The sequence below is a fragment of the Theobroma umbraticum genome, unplaced genomic scaffold (genome assembly GCF_002168275.2).
Source record: "Theobroma umbraticum cultivar Fairchild unplaced genomic scaffold, ASM216827v3 scaffold_67.0, whole genome shotgun sequence".
NCBI lineage: Eukaryota > Viridiplantae > Streptophyta > Magnoliopsida > Malvales > Malvaceae > Theobroma > Theobroma umbraticum.
In genome coordinates, this window is record NW_018397262.1 from 7,306,251 (window position 1) to 7,322,734 (window position 16,484).

The 16,484-nt window shown below is 37.6% G+C and overlaps 5 protein-coding genes and 3 non-coding genes across 9 annotated transcripts; 1 reads left to right on the forward strand and 7 right to left on the reverse strand.

Annotated features, from left to right (window-relative positions):
• Nucleotides 1-699: 699 nt before the first annotated feature.
• Nucleotides 700-3,315, reverse strand: LOC110419543 (uncharacterized). Its single transcript, XM_021432638.2, has 2 exons — nt 2,530-3,315; nt 700-1,995 (listed from the first exon to the last, which is right to left on the reverse strand). Exons 1-2 carry the CDS (start codon nt 3,177-3,179, stop codon nt 876-878), a joined length of 1,770 nt encoding a protein of 589 aa, XP_021288313.1. The 5' UTR covers nt 3,180-3,315; the 3' UTR covers nt 700-875.
• Nucleotides 3,316-4,725: 1,410 nt separating this feature from the next.
• Nucleotides 4,726-6,573, forward strand: LOC110418892 (serine/threonine-protein phosphatase 7 long form homolog). The gene has a single exon (XM_021431713.1). The coding sequence runs from the start codon at nt 4,726-4,728 to the stop codon at nt 6,571-6,573; it is 1,848 nt and encodes a 615-aa protein (XP_021287388.1).
• Nucleotides 6,574-7,156: 583 nt separating this feature from the next.
• LOC110419307 (uncharacterized) lies at nt 7,157-12,832 on the reverse strand. Of its 2 annotated transcripts, XR_002445453.1 has the most exons (8): nt 10,791-12,832; nt 9,225-9,949; nt 8,971-9,122; nt 8,479-8,892; nt 8,209-8,403; nt 7,942-8,052; nt 7,647-7,729; nt 7,157-7,510 (listed from the first exon to the last, which is right to left on the reverse strand). XR_002445453.1 is itself a non-coding variant. In XM_021432301.1 (6 exons), the coding sequence occupies exons 3-6, from the start codon at nt 9,043-9,045 to the stop codon at nt 7,948-7,950; spliced, it is 789 nt and encodes a 262-aa protein (XP_021287976.1). In that variant the 5' UTR covers nt 9,046-9,122; nt 9,225-9,949; nt 10,791-12,832; the 3' UTR covers nt 7,844-7,947. The 2 variants fall into 2 exon arrangements, 1 of the variants encoding a protein (XP_021287976.1); XM_021432301.1 differs by lacking the exons at nt 7,157-7,510; nt 7,647-7,729 and having other exon boundaries at nt 7,844-8,052.
• Nucleotides 9,117-9,701, reverse strand: LOC149527037 (K-box region protein (DUF1985)). Its single transcript, XM_089783948.1, has 2 exons — nt 9,225-9,701; nt 9,117-9,122 (listed from the first exon to the last, which is right to left on the reverse strand). Exons 1-2 carry the CDS (start codon nt 9,699-9,701, stop codon nt 9,117-9,119), a joined length of 483 nt encoding a protein of 160 aa, XP_089640074.1.
• On the reverse strand, nt 11,913-11,989 carry LOC149527038 (small nucleolar RNA R21). The gene has a single exon (XR_016351438.1). It is a non-coding gene; the product is annotated as a small nucleolar RNA R21 (small nucleolar RNA).
• On the reverse strand, nt 12,381-12,457 carry LOC149527039 (small nucleolar RNA R21). Its single transcript, XR_016351440.1, has one exon. It is a non-coding gene; the product is annotated as a small nucleolar RNA R21 (small nucleolar RNA).
• On the reverse strand, nt 12,522-12,608 carry LOC149527040 (small nucleolar RNA R21). The gene has a single exon (XR_016351439.1). It is a non-coding gene; the product is annotated as a small nucleolar RNA R21 (small nucleolar RNA).
• Nucleotides 12,833-13,261: 429 nt separating the features above from the next.
• LOC110419310 (zinc finger BED domain-containing protein RICESLEEPER 2-like) lies at nt 13,262-16,482 on the reverse strand. Its single transcript, XM_021432305.1, has 4 exons — nt 15,946-16,482; nt 15,758-15,832; nt 13,639-15,631; nt 13,262-13,523 (listed from the first exon to the last, which is right to left on the reverse strand). The coding sequence occupies exons 1-4, from the start codon at nt 15,946-15,948 to the stop codon at nt 13,486-13,488; spliced, it is 2,109 nt and encodes a 702-aa protein (XP_021287980.1). The 5' UTR covers nt 15,949-16,482; the 3' UTR covers nt 13,262-13,485.
• Nucleotides 16,483-16,484: the final 2 nt, after the last annotated feature.

Genomic DNA, 16,484 nt, shown 5'->3' on the forward strand with positions numbered 1-16,484 from the left:
ATTAAAACTCCTTCATACTTAGGCCTGAAGATAATTTGGATCCATTTGAGGAAATCCTGAAAGGGTTTGGTTTTCTAATATTTTCAACCTTTATACCAATCTGCTAATGGTTTTGTACCATTACACTCAAATGGTAGCATATGCAATGCTTGAATCACCAATTGTTCAGTTTCAAATTGCTTCAAGAGAGAGAGCTTTATACATCCTAGTCAAATGACTATTTCTTAAAGAAAAATATGGGTTTTGACGTTCAGGTTGAAGTTAGCTTGCACACTAACTATTTGTTTCTGTAGTTTTGCATGTCCTGCCTTGCAGTTTGCAAATCTGATCTTAAACTTGTAAAGCAATGCTATGGAATCAAATGGTCTAACCCGACAATGCCACACTGCTTAATTAATTCTGAATGTATTCATTTTAATTCTGTGTTACTTTCCAGATATTGAATGCTAAACTAACCACTTTGGTTAAAAATATTTGAACAGATAAACAGTCAATATGATTGGATTTTTATATGGAAAGTCGCCTTTGAAGTGGTTATCAGCATCAAATTCACAATTTACTGGCGTAATGCAATAACTCATGTTAATAACCTTAAAACATTTCGAGCTACGTAAATGTTATAGAATATGAAGGTAGTAGGATCTTCTAAAATTTAACACCTGCATAATGTAAGAGAAAAATTCATTAAATTATCCAGGTTCAAGCATAATAAAACAAGTAAACATTACAAAATGACTGTATTAGTTTTAAACAAAGAAGTTCAGAGTCCACTTCAATAACTAGAGGAGACAAAATGAAATGAGGATGAGAGCTTAGCATGAAGAAGAAAAATCAGAGAACTGTATGTTTCTTCTGTTTCTGGTTTTCCTTGTTCTTCATTTTGGGCTTATCCCTGCCAGTTTCTCCACTCTCCTTAGCCTTCCTTCTAATTCTAGTCCAAATTTCAGAAGTGAACCTGAAATCGTGTCTTTGATGGTAACATTTTCAGAGTTCTTGTGAAACCCTTCAACCATTCTTGTCTTGCTTTCTTTACCAATACCTTTAAGTGATCCTTCAAATCTTTTCTTCCATTCAACTCCTGCTTTATGCTCAGTTACATCCACTGCCTTCCTCCCTTCTTTAACAATCCTCTTAAGTTTTTGGTCAGAACCACCAGCATTCGTTTGTCCTTCAGCAGTGCCATCAACAGGCAGAGTGGCTGCTTTGCTTCTTCCTGCAATTGTGAAGGAGAACTTTCTCTTTCTCAAATTTCCATTAGCTACTATTGAAGTTGGGGAACCAGTGGTTCGATATTGGCAGCATGGTGAAGCTTTGCGAAGGCCAGCTCTTTTATTTGGGGTGCCAGAAACATGCTGCAAGCGTTCTGTATCATCATACGCTTTATATGCCTGTCTCTTGATCTTAGAGGACAACAATTCAGAATTGACTGAGGCATGGCTCTCTTTGCTGTTGTTATCAGCAGAAACTTGAGAAAATGAGTCAGTAGTTTTCAAACTACACATTGCTCTCAAACCTTTGGAATTAACTTCGGTCCTTTCCACCCAAACTGGTGGTAACACATGTGGTTCTATCTTCTGGCGCAGTGAGCACATTTGGTAGTAATGCTCATCAGGATAATCCCGAATCATTTGTGTTCCAGTTTTGGCTGCATATTCATTTGCAAATGAGGAACAACATCCTTCAGTTTCAGCTTTTGTTGAAAGCTTTGATACTAATGTCTTTGGTTTCTTTACACCAAATTCAATTGAAGGGGGGGACTTTTCCACATTTCTTTTAGCCAGAACTGACTGTGAGCTTCTATTCTGCATTCTTTTGACATCCCTCAAAGCTGCTGTTCGAGCCAACTTAGATCTAATCCACCAATTGAAGTACCTAACTGATGCACAGGGCTCAAATGACCTTGGCGGAACAGTAAACCTAGCATTCTCCCATGACATGCTACAAACAGGGAAGGCAGCGGGAAGATCTTGATCGGATCCAAACTGCATTGCCACCCTGTGCGGCAAATACTCTTCTTTACAATCTAGTCCAACTAACAAAGAGGTATGCAAGCATCTAGCAAAAGAATTTAGGTCCTCATCTGGGTCAGTATAGTCAAAAGCTAAGAATTTAGTCTCTTTGTAATAGGATGGATGACCCCAGGTTTTCAAATCAGCAATATATGGCCGCCACCTAAAATTATCTGGCAATCTAAGCACTGATCTAACAAGTGGCAGGCTAATTTTTGCATTCAGTCTATGAAATCGAGCAGCTCTAGGCTCTCCAGGCTTGAGGGTATTAGGAATACCTGGACCAAGAGAAGGAAACCGCTCAAAAGCCTATAATTGCAGAAGTCTCAATGGACGTGAAGCAGTCATTGACATTTCCTCACGAGAAGACAGTGCTTGATTTTTCAACAATGTCAGATTTTTGTAAAGGCTTGCAAGAACTGCTGGGGCAAGTACCATTCTTGTATTTGAAGACAAATGAATGGCAACTGGAAAAACATGCTTAGCGACAATTTTCTCAGGCAGAGAAGGGAAAACATACCTTGACAGCCAGAGTGACAAAAATGCCACATGTTCATATTCCCTTTCTTCTTCCATGAAATGCTCTATCCAACAACCATAAGTAGCCTTCCTTGACTTGTTTCTTGACATGATCAAACGTTTCCTGTTCAACTCTTCCTCAATTTTCACCGATTTCCCTTCTAGAGGTCTTCTGACCGACTCTCCGAGTGTTGAAAACCCTCCAAGAATCATCACATCTTCAAGAGTAACAGTAGCTTCTCCCCATGGAAAAACAAATGTATTAGTTTCAGAACACCAAAACTCAACCAACCCAAGAATCAAAACCTTGTTACACCTGATTTCATATCTAGAACTCATGATGGCATCGCATATGCCTGTCAGGTTCCACAAGGCACCAAATTGTCCAGCCATCCTATCAACCCATTCTTCCCAACGTTTTTGCGAAACATGCCAGCCTTTTATGTCGATATTTTCAGGCCACTGTTTAAGGTTTTGAGAGAAGATATCAAACAACAAAGGAGTGTTGGGAACCGTAACAGCTCGTGACACAGTTTGGACACATGGTTTCAGGAACCTGGCAGTTCTCACCAAGGTTTTCCTATCTTTGGGACATATCAATTTTTCATCTCTAGATAGTTGAAAAATGGAATGAGAGTGTTCTTTTGCCATTTTTTGAAAACACAATAAGAGGAAAGAAAACCAAAGACCGTGAAAATGGTGGAAACATTTGAACAGTCTAGAGGTTTAAAAATTGCTGTAAAACCAAAAACAAACCACCCTCTTTCAGCCGTGCAAAAAGGCCACTACTTGCTAAACATGACTATTGGATGTTGCTTGTGACTGAATAACTGAAAGTACAGAATTTTACTTCCTTTCTGTGGCAAACTTACCATATAATTAGAGTAATAAAGTTCCCATTAATACACACATTTAACTGCCACCGAACCTGAGAAATGATAATAATCAAAAACAGCTTCATTGGCTTGCTAGAAGAAAATTCATGGTTCAATTTGACAACTTTAAGGAAATGGTGAAGCTTAGAGCCAAATATTTTCAGGCCAAAATCATGTCTAATTGGATATTGAAAATTATATGTAGATTGGACATGATAACTTCTTAGTTTGCCTCAAAGATTTAATTCTTATATATTGCTAAATGTTAGGCATACAGAAAAACATTCTTATACAAAAAATGGTTTTCAGAAAGCCTGTTTAGCTAGGCATTGAAGGTGACATTATCCTGACTATATGGTCCCATCTGCCTTTGACCACCTAACCATTTTCTTTCAACTTTCGCTTATCTTTAACTTCTTTTCATTTTCAGGATAAAAATTTGGCTTCCTGGTTTAGGTTAGTGAGCATGATTACCTGCCTGGCTGCCTCAATCCAATTTCCATAGCCATACAGGACAGTGGATCCGCACACATAGGATAGGAGAAAGTGGGCGAGAGAGAGGGAGAGCCAGTGACAATGATGGGTATTTTTCTATATAAAAAAAAACCACACCAAATAATGGTTGTTTGCTGTCACTTCCTACTTTTTTTTGTCTTTCACCAACCAGTATCTGGTTTATCAGTAATCAATTAATGGAAGTAAAGACTGTGACTTTCACTTTCACAACCTCTTATTCTATCCCTTTATTGTACATGATAAGTTATAACACATGGAGGAAACTAAGGAAACAGAAATCAGTGTGTTTGATGACCATTGATCCGATGATGCAAACAAAGTCCTAAAAGATAAAAGGTAGAGGCAAAGGATTCACTAAGAATATCATAAACCAAACGGTATCATATTGCTTCCTATATCCCTGCCACTTTACATGGACTGACTGATTCAGAGACTGACATTGGCTATTCAGAAGTGACTAGAAAAGACAGAGTTTTGCAGCCGAAATTCACTCTTTGGAACAGTCATATTTACCAAAATGCCACCCAACTGATCTCAAGATCTCGACAGTACGATTAAAACCAACCATAGCTTTGCCTTTTTTATCATTTTTTTACCAGATTCTGATTGGTTCACTTTTACTGATAAAATGCATTTAAGGTCCTTGTAAGGGAGGCTGGATAGTCTTAATCCAGTATGCAAAAAAGACAGACCATGGAGGAACCTTTCTGTCTCCTCAAAAGTCGAGTCATGGCTTGACCCTTCAAAAGCTCTCTTTTTAGTGAAACTAAGATACTCTTTTGCCAAGAAAAACTCCTTTCTTAACAATGGAGGATTCCTCAAATTCCATTGTCGAAGAAAGAGTAGAGCTTATGGTTTCACCTGCTGGTAAGAACGTTAAACTGAGAACGGGCCATTTCATCAAACCTTCCATAGGCTCAGGCTCTATGGATGGAACAACAGTTTGTAAGCACCCAAGACATTATCTTCCCTCTTCACTAACCACCTTTGAGCCCAAAAAACGGCCTTTAGATGTTAAGTTCCATGGCTGGATATACCCACAAAAGGATTGGAAAACTTGGGTTGTCAAGATGGCTTCTTTGCATGAGTCCACATGGAAGAAAGCTGGTATTTTTGAAGCTATCATGAATTCTACGTATAAGATAGAAAGAAACAACGATTTGCTATTTGGGGTTGCAGAAAAATGGTGCCATGAAACCAAAAGTTTCATTTTCTCTTGGGGTGAGGCAACTATCACATTGGAAGATGTCAAGATCCTGGGGGGTTATTCTGTGTTGGGGTCCCCTGTTTTTACCCCTGTTGAAACAGCGGAAATGAAGGAGATAAGAGAGAAACTTAAGAGTGCAAAGAAAGAAATCTCCAAGAGTACATGTGAAAAAGCCTGCCAGTATTTATGGATGAGGAAATTCATGCACAGTGATGATAGCACGGTCAAGCATGAGGCTTTTCTTGCATTGTGGTTATCAAGGTTTGTTTTGCCATCGTCTTATAATACTGTTGTTGAAAGTGTTTTCTCTATTGCTATACACCTTGCTAGGGGGACTAGAATTGCACTTGCGCCTGCTGTTCTTGCTAATATTTATAGAGATTTGAGTTGGTTAAAGCAAAATATTGTTGCTTCAACTCAGTTAGAGTCCAATTATGATGATGGAAATGTTGCACTAGCAATTACCCTTTGGTCACCACTTGCACTAGTCGAGGTTTGGATCTGGGAGAGATTTTTGGACTTACAGCCGAGGCCTAATTTGATTAAAAATGGTGAGCCAAGGTTTGCTTTGTGGCATGGCCTAAATTGCGAAGTGCAAGATATGTGCTCAGTTCTAGACTCAGCCGAGGAAAGGTTTGTTTGGCGTCCTTATGTTAGGAAAATAACAAACTGTGATGGTGCTAAGTTTTATGGAGACAATGCAATGTGGATATTGCTTGATTCAAGGTTAGATAATGAATTGCTGTCATTTGCTCGATGCTTGAGGGTTTCGGAGCTAGTTGGACTTGACTGTGTAGAGCAGTACTTTCCACATCGAGTAGCACTGCAATTTGGAATGGATCAGGATATTCCTGGTTGTGTTCCCCGATCAAATGGTACTCCTGAGATTGCATGGGCTGATTACAATAAGTCTGTTGAAGGTGAGAAGTTGTATATTCCGCCCAGGCTTTTTGAGGCAGATGTTACTACTCAGTACTTGGAGTGGTGGAAGCAATCAGTGTTGAGCCCGCAAGTGGTAAGTAAGGATGTGCTAAGGATGAGTGAAGGTAATGGCTTTCCGGGTTCTGAAATAAACACAAGGAAATCAAAAAGAGCAAAGGAAGGTACATTTGCTTCAACTCGACCTGATTTCTATCGCAAGATTTTGAAGAGATCTCGCCGGCTTTTAACACTGAAGGAGAAAGGTAAAAATGCCACTTCTGATCTCGGTTATCCACTGAAAGAATTGAAAAAGCTAGTACAATATCCAAGATGGAAGAAGGAAGTTCGTAATGCAGGTTTTGTGGCCCAAAGCTCAAAAAGAAAGAAGAAAGGCAACAATGCTTCAATGCCTCACGATAAAGATAAACTGACATTGCTAGATCTCGAAGCAAGGATTAGCCGGCTGGAAAGACTGGTTGCTGAGATAAAAGCAGCAAGAAAAGCTAAGTCAATGGTAACAACATGAGCTAACTTGGTTTAGTCATTTTTCTGTCAATATCTGAATCATTAGTCAGATTGAACTTGATGGAAGTAGAATCTGTGGTAGATCATCAGCTAGATATGAAAGAACATGTTTCATGTAAACTTATGTTTTTAGTTGGTATTCATCTCAGTCAAAACAATAGCTCTAATTACTTCAAGCTTCTCTATGGTAAAACCTGATATGCAATTGTCTTCTTTGTTACGCAGTGAATGGGTGGTGACTTCATAGTCAGATATATAATCTGGGATTTTTCATACTCTGAGGCTACTCTCTTTTGGTTTAATATATGTTAAAAACCATCTTAGCAAGTTAAAAAAGTGAATTGTGTGGCTAAACGTTACTCTATTAATCTCTCTAGGTTTAATTTATAGTTGAAGGGTACATGTTCTTTGGAGTATTTTCATGGTGTCTAACCCTTGCTTATTAGAATAGTTAGATTCCAACATTATATAGGATGGGAGTGATTGACAGCATTTGTCATAAGTTATAGGAAGAGAATATTGAGATCAGACCTTTATGCCAAAATGTGTGAAACAAGTTCATTTTCCCAGCAGTCAGCAGACACTGTTTTTCATATCTATCAAATACAAGAAAGGCTGATTTTCATTTGTGTTCAGCTTACAAACAATATGAACAATATGATTCTCTATTGTAGAAGTTGCAGAAGTTATCCACATCCATGTTTGACAGTTGCAACATATATATTGCTTGTAGTGGGGTCGTGAATTGACAGCCTTGATACAGTGATCCACCTTATAATATATACTGAATCAAATACATACTTAGGCTCTGGCCCTTGCCTTCTGTTTTTAGCTTCAAGTCTGGATGCTATCATGTTCAATGTGATGGTACTGCTTTCAGACATACTTCACAAACCCAATCTTCAAGCACATCCATCACTAAAGCCTGCTTGCAATACCTTCCAAAAGAATGAACATTTATTTCAGAATTGAAAGTCAAACAAATAAACTACATATGAATCAAGCAAGAAATCTACTTCTTAATTTAATTGATTACAAGCATTAAAACTTAAGATTGAGTGATGGTAATCTTACTTGTGACGCCCGATAGAGCATTGGGAGCAAGTTATAATCAGTTCCTGAAAGCCAACATCACCACATATATCACAGACCTTGTCCTGTAGAAAAACGAGTTTCACATTAAGAATTTTATATAATTATTTTTAATTATTAATTACTATAATAAATTTCACAAACATGAAAAAAAAAAAAAAAACTTTGGTTAAAAAAAAGGAGAATATCATGAAAGAAACCAGCAGTGTAAAAAAAGAGAGGATATCTTAGCAACTAGAAAACGACAAGAAAAGAGGCAAGGAAGGAGAGTTTTTACTAGTTGCTAGTTGCCACCACTATCACCATCAACACCGTCACCACTGCCATGAACCCCGTGGGTATTGCCATCATCGTTGGGTGTTCTATCGTGTTGACCGGTAAACTCACCCTACACAATGAGAAAAATTAGAATAGCAAACAGGTTAAAAAATACGTTTTCAAGCAATATGGCATTGAAACATATACATCCTAGAAAACAGTACAAAAAACTCAAATACATCCTAAATGCTACGTGAAAAAAACAACAGAAGCTAGAAGCTTATACGTTAGTGATTGCTGAGAAGTTGAGAGGCCGATGTACAAGCCGGTCCTCCAGTGCCTGCATGTCCTTTTTCCACTCCTGCCTTAGCCGCTCCTCTATTGATTGCATGTCCTCCTTCCATAGTCGCCTCAGATTGCCCACAGCTCGTCTCAAGTCACGCATTCTGACCACATCGTCATTTGCCTTCCCCCTTTGCAACTGCAATAAGATCGAATAAGATGTTAATCAATTGTAAAACAAGGGATTGTTGGTTATACAAAGAACTGTCCTTACCGACGGTTGGGCGATGTGAACGAAGCGATGAGGTGGCACTCGTGCTGATGTACGACGACGGGCAACTGATGTTGTTGGCGATGCTGTGTGCGTCTGAGGAGGCGGCGGCATGTGCCTCTGAGATTGAGCAGCTGGAGTGACATCGACCTCGTCGTCCTCCTCGTCCATCAAATGAGGGCATGACTGGTTGTCCTCTCCAGATACGTCAATGTGCCTCCGCTTAACGCCATCACTAGCTCTTTTCTGCTTCAATGCTCTCCTCTTCTCTCTTAAATCGACACCCCATGCAACTCGATCCTTCAAATGCCATATTGGAACGTATTGATGTCCCTTAGACAGAGGGACAGTTATGTCAACCCAATATGGCATTGCTTCCTCCTCCGGGGTGGGTTCCAAGATGTGGTGTGCCCACAACTGCACAAAACATACATTGTAATTAGTTTGAAAAATAGTTCACATATGACAATAAAAAATAAGTAGCGTTTTGCTCACCTGCTGAGTGGACTCTACATTTTTCACCGCTTGGTAGAACAACGTCGGCTTTGGCTTGCACTCCCATTTACACATTCGTGGATAAACGTTGTCTTTCTTAACGTGTAAGGCAATTAAGTTTCAAAAGCAGGAATGGCTTCCATTGCTCAGAACTGCCAGTCAATTATAAATGTTATAATCACTTAAATGTTACACAACATGCATTAATAAAATGTTATGTGAAAAGAAAAATGGAAAACATAAGGCAACATTACCTGTATCGCCCATACAAATCCGTATAGGTTGTAGCGGAAAAGTTTAGGCTTCTCTGACGTTACCGGAGGAACTTCGAACCCCCTCAATAAATAGTCCGTAGTCAACCTCCATACATAGTGACCCCATGAGAATACATTCCAGGCTTCAATGTCCTCGACCAACATTAATAGCCATAGCGTTACACATCTTCTATAATCTTGTCCGAATAAAATATTATTTATGAGCAAGACAAGAGCAATCTTTGTTGCATCTCCTGGCTGCTTAAATTTGCCTTTTTGGAACCTCTCAAGCACCTTTAGCAACTTCACATTCTTCCCTTTCCAGTATCTGGAGTGAATTCCTCCAGGGACTAGCTCGTAAGGACGTGAGAAAACATCTGTCATGGGGCCGAACTTCAATCCTGTCACAAGGCAAAACTCACGCTTGGAGAAACGTGCCTTGGTCTTGCCTATAGCAAACCAGAACTCATGCTCCATTGTGTCGGGTTCAGTGATTATGCGTTGCATGATGTTCTGCAGGAGACCGGAGCAGAAAAAACCCTGTGGATATACGTCCAGCAGCATCCCGAAGCACGTAACCTTCACTGCATTGTACTCCCCTACCTCTATAAGTATCCTTTCTATATATTGTAAGTGTGACCACTTACAGTGGATGTTAATAAAGCCCACTTGTCCTTCGGAACAACAAGCAAAGTTTCAAGGTTCTTGTACTCTCTAAAATCTATCTGTAATAGAAAACAGTTGTAAGCTACACGTAATGAACAGTTAACTCAAAAAAACTACATGTCGTTTACAAAAAAATTAATATTGTTACCTGTCATGTAGAAGAAATACAATATTTTTACACGCTATGTCTAATAACTAAGTTATTCTACGTCATATTTAAAAACCTTTGATTGCTACACGTCATGCCTAAAATTTTTAAATTATTACATGTCAAACTTAAAAATCTTAAATTATTACACGCCATGCATCAAAATCCTAAATTACTACACACTATACCAATCAATCTAAGTTGCTACACACCGTGCTGAAACGAAACCAAATTATGAGAGATCGGATGAAGAGGAAGGAGGGTATAGGAAGCCGAGTTATGGGAGGAAAAATGAGGATTCGGATGATGAAAAGAGGAAGAGTCATGGTTATGGTGGTGATGAAGGTTATGGCAGCAAGAAATTTAGGGATGACAACTCTGATGATGACGAAGAAAAGAAGCATCACCGCTATGAGCACCACCACCACAGGCGCCATGATGACAATGATGAGTAAATCAGACTGGTTGTAAATCTCTGAATGGAGTTCATGCCATAATAGCTACTACTAAATAAAAAGCTTGGGGCATGCCCCCTTTGGTGGTATCTACTACCTTTAGCCGATTGGTTCATGTGAGTCAGTGACTGTGATTGTCAATAAAATCCCCAAACATTTGGGTTACTGTGTTGTGCTTGCATATTATCAACTAGATGATGACAATGTGATGATGCCATGTGATGCTTATGTGTGTGCCTTTGAAATGTCTTTCTTTTTCAACCAAAAAAAAAAAAATAGCGACAAACAAAAACATACCAGTGACGACTTGAAGACAAAGCTGAGAAGGCAGAGGTGACAGAGTGAAGAAGATGCAATCTATGAATTTTTGAGGAAGAAGCTAAAGCCGGAATGAGATGTTCATTTGAACCGTGTGGAGTGATTCAAGGCAGGGCGATTCATATTCAACCGTTTGTTTTTAATTGCATGGAGCATGCAGCTGATGCCATGGGGAATTGGATTGGTTGGTGGCTGCAGCTGTAATAAATCCTACTCGAACCAAATGATTATTCCCCTTTACTTCAACTAATTTGTTCATTAGAAGATTACAAATGCGGGCTTCCTTTTAGGAAAGCTTTTTCAGCCTCAAAACTTTGTGTTTTTACATACAGTGGGTGACAGGGTGAGTCCAACGGAAGAGGGAAAGAATCATTTTCTCAATTTGCACTTCAATCTTACGCAATTTGTGCTCTTCAAAAAAATAAAAAAAAAAGCTTATGCAATTTGCATACCAATATTAAACTTCTAACACTTTCCACATCAAATAGAATGAACAAAATACATCATATAGACAGCAAAATTCTTGAGCTTTTTTAACACTTTCTACATCTCTAACATCATACATCCACTCTTTTACAACTTCAAAACTTCTCCGGCCGTTGTACTCTGGCCTCCAGCGCATGAGTTGGGTTCTTTCAATCTTTTTCCTATGCATTTGCTCAACCAAATTGACAAATCTTCATTATCAAAATAGTCAAGAATGTCAAAATAGCCAAGAATGTCCATTTCTACAGCCTGTTAGCAAGCACATGGAACAAACATGATGAAAATTCAAGTTCATTAGACCCTTTTTCCCAATTAAACGCTTTTTTCTAGAGAATAACAATTCAAAGCATCCATCCTCATAACATGCTCTTAACATGCATATCCATCATCATAGGGATGCAAAGAACTAATAAATACACAAAAGACACAGGCTGAGAAGCAAGTACTTAATCTAAACAATTTTCCAGATTTACAAAGACAAAGAATCACTTCTGAAACAGCTCATAACCAGCCATTTTCAAGGAGAATAACAACAAAACGTGAATCTCAAGCTTCAAGCATATTGATAGAAATTAAATAAAATAATCAGTTTTTTTCTGACAAATTAAGAGTATGCATCCCTCAGATGCATTAATCATCAATCAAAATCAGCCCACTACTTTTAATTTACATGATTACTCTTCACAGGGATGCAAGTCAAATTCCAATCCAAAAGATAAAATCAAGAAGCATATTACTAAATATAATTAGATTATCTAATAAGCATAGTTAAGATATGCCCATCCCTTAAAAACAGAGCAAAAAACAAAATAATCTTCAACGTATCAAGATTAAAAGTGAGATGAAATTAAGAAGAAAAGAAGAAGATTAACATCCCTCAAAATTACCTATTCTTCAGAGCAAGTCAGGCCTATCAACTTATAAAATTCAATAGAAATTCATCATAGGGATGCAAACTTTTATTAAAAAAATAATTTTTTTAATAAAAAAATGACATTTGTTTAATCAACAACTGAGTTAATTAAAAAAAAAAAGAGATTATTCAAGACATAACAATGAAAACCCGGAAAGGGCAAGCATGGGCATCTCTCAGATATGGAATTATCATCAATAAATCAGGCTACTTTTAACATGAAATATATCCAAACATCATTGAGATACAAAAATATGAAATTTGTACTTTGATTTTATAAAAAAATTAACAAAACCAGCTGAAATGTTAATCATCCCTCGGAATTGGAAATTCGTCAGTGGAAATAAATCGGTCCACTACTTTTAATTTATTTCTGGGATTAATTCTTCATAGGGATTTATTTATAAAAAAAACCAAGGAAAAGAGAGAAAAAGCGTCATTGAAAAAGAAGTGATTTTTCTCAATCGAAGATCAAAGTGAGAAATAATCAGTGAAGAAATTTAAAATAAAGATACAAAATTTGGTGCCGATTGAGGGGAAGTGGAAAAACTGGAAATGCTTCGATTGGGAATTAAAGAGATTAGGGTTTTAACTGCTTCAAAGAACGAGATGAATCTACTGAAATTACCTGATTGGTCCTCAAAATGTAATGAAATTACAATTTGCTAAGAAACTTAATATGATAGTGGGCTGGGCCTTGGTGAAAAGATATGCTCTTTTTGGGGCCAAGGACTCCATGATTAGCGTTTATTTGGGGCCCAAGGAAGCCATTAGACTAAGCTCACTTCCCTACTCTCTTATATTATTTTAAATATTATTAATTAATTAATAATTAATGTTGCAAAAGTTGAAAATGCATTAAAAAAACCAATGCTAATTAAGAAAAATAAAATAAACTAAATTAAATTACATAGTAATTTAATATTAAATTAAATTATAAAATCAAGTCTAATTTTCTTAATTTCATATTTTTTATGTTAATTACATAGTAAGAGATTAAAGTATAACATCTTACCAACGCTATAAACTTAATAAAATTAAAACGCTCGGACAAACATGGTTAAGAACATTAAAATATTCTTACAAACATAAATGAAAACGCATTAAAATATTCCAACAACAATAAGCAAGGAAATATTAAAATAGTTCCGATTTCCGATAACTAAGAATATTAAAAAGTTCCGACAAGGAAAGAACTTCCGAAGAAAGTAAACCGGAACATCTTAGTGAAACATCTTCATCGCTAAGCTCGAAAATGATGAAAACACCTTTCCCCTAGTCCGATGCCGACTCCAATTCAATTTTTGAAAATTCTACAAATGCATAAACAAAATAGCAAAGTAAAAGTTAAAGAATAATTTTAAGGAAAATGAAGGAATAAGAACTTGTAAGAGAAGAAAGATTAGATGGCATGTATGAAAATATTACCCAAGTCAAGTTTGTCAATCTCCTCCATTTCTTCCTCAAAGTCACTTGGATTTAGATGTGATGGTCCTTGTAGCCAATCGTGAGCACAAACAAGGGATTGCACCACCTTAGGAGTTAAAGAACTCCTATATGCATCAAGCTCACATCGACCAGTGTTAAAAGCGGATTTCGAAGTGGCTGTGGATATAGGAATTGCCAAAACATCACGAGCCAAATGAGAAAGGACTGGAAATTTACGACTATTTGATTTCCACCAATCCAAAATATTGAATTCATCATCATCATTATCATCAACAAGCTCTTGACTCAAATACTTATCCAGCTCCGTTTTTTGTTCCGTGCATCTACTTTCCCTATACTTGTTGAAATCTGAGCTCAAACCCCTTTTCTTTTTCTGAAGTAGGTTAGTGTCACCAGTGGCTTGTGTTTTTTGGCTCATTTGGCTTCTATCACTCACTTGCTTAGATTGTGAGAGTTCCATCATTCTCTTATAATCATTAAATAACTCAAAGACTGCTTCCTTGACTTCTTTGGTCATCACTTCAGCTTCCTCTTCTGCATACATTTCTTTAAAACAAAATTCCACAAAGTCAAGTTTATTCCGAGGGTCAAGAACAACCGCAACATAAAGCAACACATTCATTTTTCCTATATTCCCCCAATACTTATCATACTTTTCCTTCATTCTTTTGGCCATTGTACTGAATTCAGCATCACTACTTAACTGCCAATCTCGCAAAAGACGATAAACTTCACAAATTTCCCCCAAAAAAATGTTAGAAGTGACACACAATGAACCCGCAACTTTAAAAGTGAGTTCATAGAAAGGTTGCAAGAAAAGGACTACCCTCCTAACATTTACCCAATCATTACTATCAGGCACCCCATCTCCCAACAAAAGCTCATCTTTAAAAAAAGGATCCTCATCTTCAAACCTCTCAAAAGCCCTTTCAAATTTTTGAGCTACATCCAACATCAAGTAAGTGGAATTCCACTTGTTGCTAACATCTAAGCACAAGAAACCCTTGGATTGAATCTCTTCTATCTCAACACACTCTTTAAATTGTTGCAAGCTAGATGATGATTGTCTCACATATATTACTGCCCCCCTAACACGAGCAACTAAAGCATTAAATTCGTTTAACACATCACTAACAATTAAATTGATAATGTGTGAAATACATTTCAAATGAAGATATTTGCCTTGTAGAATACCCATTCCAAATAGGTTGAATCTGTTCTTCAAGAATGATATTGCATCATCATTTGTACTAGCATTGTCAACTGTGATAGTGAACACCTTATCAATTCCCCAGTCACGCAAACACATCAAAATTGCCTTACCATTAGCATCACCTCTGTAACTAGAAACCCGAAAAAAGTTCAACATTTTTTTGTTTAATTTCCAATCATTGTCTATAAAGTGCGCTGTGAGGGACATATAGTCCTCTTGTTGCAATGAAGTCCAAGTTTCTACAGTAAGGGAAACCTTATGTGAAGAAGACTGCAAAAATTTCTTCAAGCTAATCTTTTCTTCTATATAGAGTTGATAACAATCCCTAGCAATAGTGCATTGTGATGGAACTTCAAACCTAGGACATACAAGTGACATCCATTTCCTATATTCTGTTCTTTCCACAAACTTAAAGGGCAACTCATCTAAAATGATCATTTCAGCCAAAGACCTCTGAATGGCCTCTTGATCAAATTTCCAACTGCCTTCTAAATCAGAATCTGCTTCGTCATCAGTATGAGAAATCTTTCTACAAACTCTTTTATGATCAGCATGAAACTCACTATCACAATGATTGCATGGCTCACCTTCCTCATTCACGAATTTGGTGGAGTGACCCCTTGTTTCTGACCTTGGCTTAGTTGACTTTCTCTTGCTTCCACAGCTAACAGGTCGACTGGTTGCTTTATTTGCATTACCTTCATATTGAGTTGTGGGCTCAGTGGATTCATCATCTGTGTCTTCCATTTCGTAGGACATCTTTGAAGAAACAAACATTTCAGGTTAGACATCTTATTTGGTTAAATCAAAGCTAATACAAGCTAAACAACAACATCAACCACAAAAGAAAGAAAAACAGTGAGCCGGTTACAAACTGATAATCACCTTGGATAACACCAATGGAGTTGGGTCGGGCCCACAAGAGCCAAATAAAGTGGGGCGGGGCACCGGCGGAAGTAACTGCAAAGCGGAGTGGTGGGAGAAGAAAGAGTTAGAAAGAGTCTTTCTAGTTTTGAGAACACTAGAGTCTAAAGCGGCGGTAACTTAAGGTTATAACATGCTTATATATACACCATAAATCGGTTAACCGATTTCCGATAGCTTTAACCGACCAAGCACCGAAGAACCGAACGAACCGAATGAACCGAATTCAAACATTCGGCTCTCTCAGAAATGGAGTTATCATCAATAACCGAGAAAATTTTTCGATCAACTTTAACCGAGCAATGAATTAACCGAACGAACACTGAAGAACCGACTTGATCGAGCAACCGGATTAACCGAATTCAAGCGTTTGCATCTCTCAGAAATGGAGTTCTCATCGATAATTCAGGCTACTTTTAACATGAAGAATGCCCAAAACATCATTGGCATGCAAAAGCAATAAAATTTGAACTTTGAATTTATACAGAAAACGCCAAGAAAATGAGAGAAAATTCTCCATTCAAAAAGAAACGATCTTTGTCAAAGCCGTAATCAGTGAAGAAATTTAACAGAAAAAAGAACAGAATTTGATGCCAATTGATTAAAACCAGTGAACCGGAAAATGCTTCTATTGGCAATTCGGGGATTTAGCTGGCGTTTTAGCTGCTTTGAAGAACAAGATGAATGA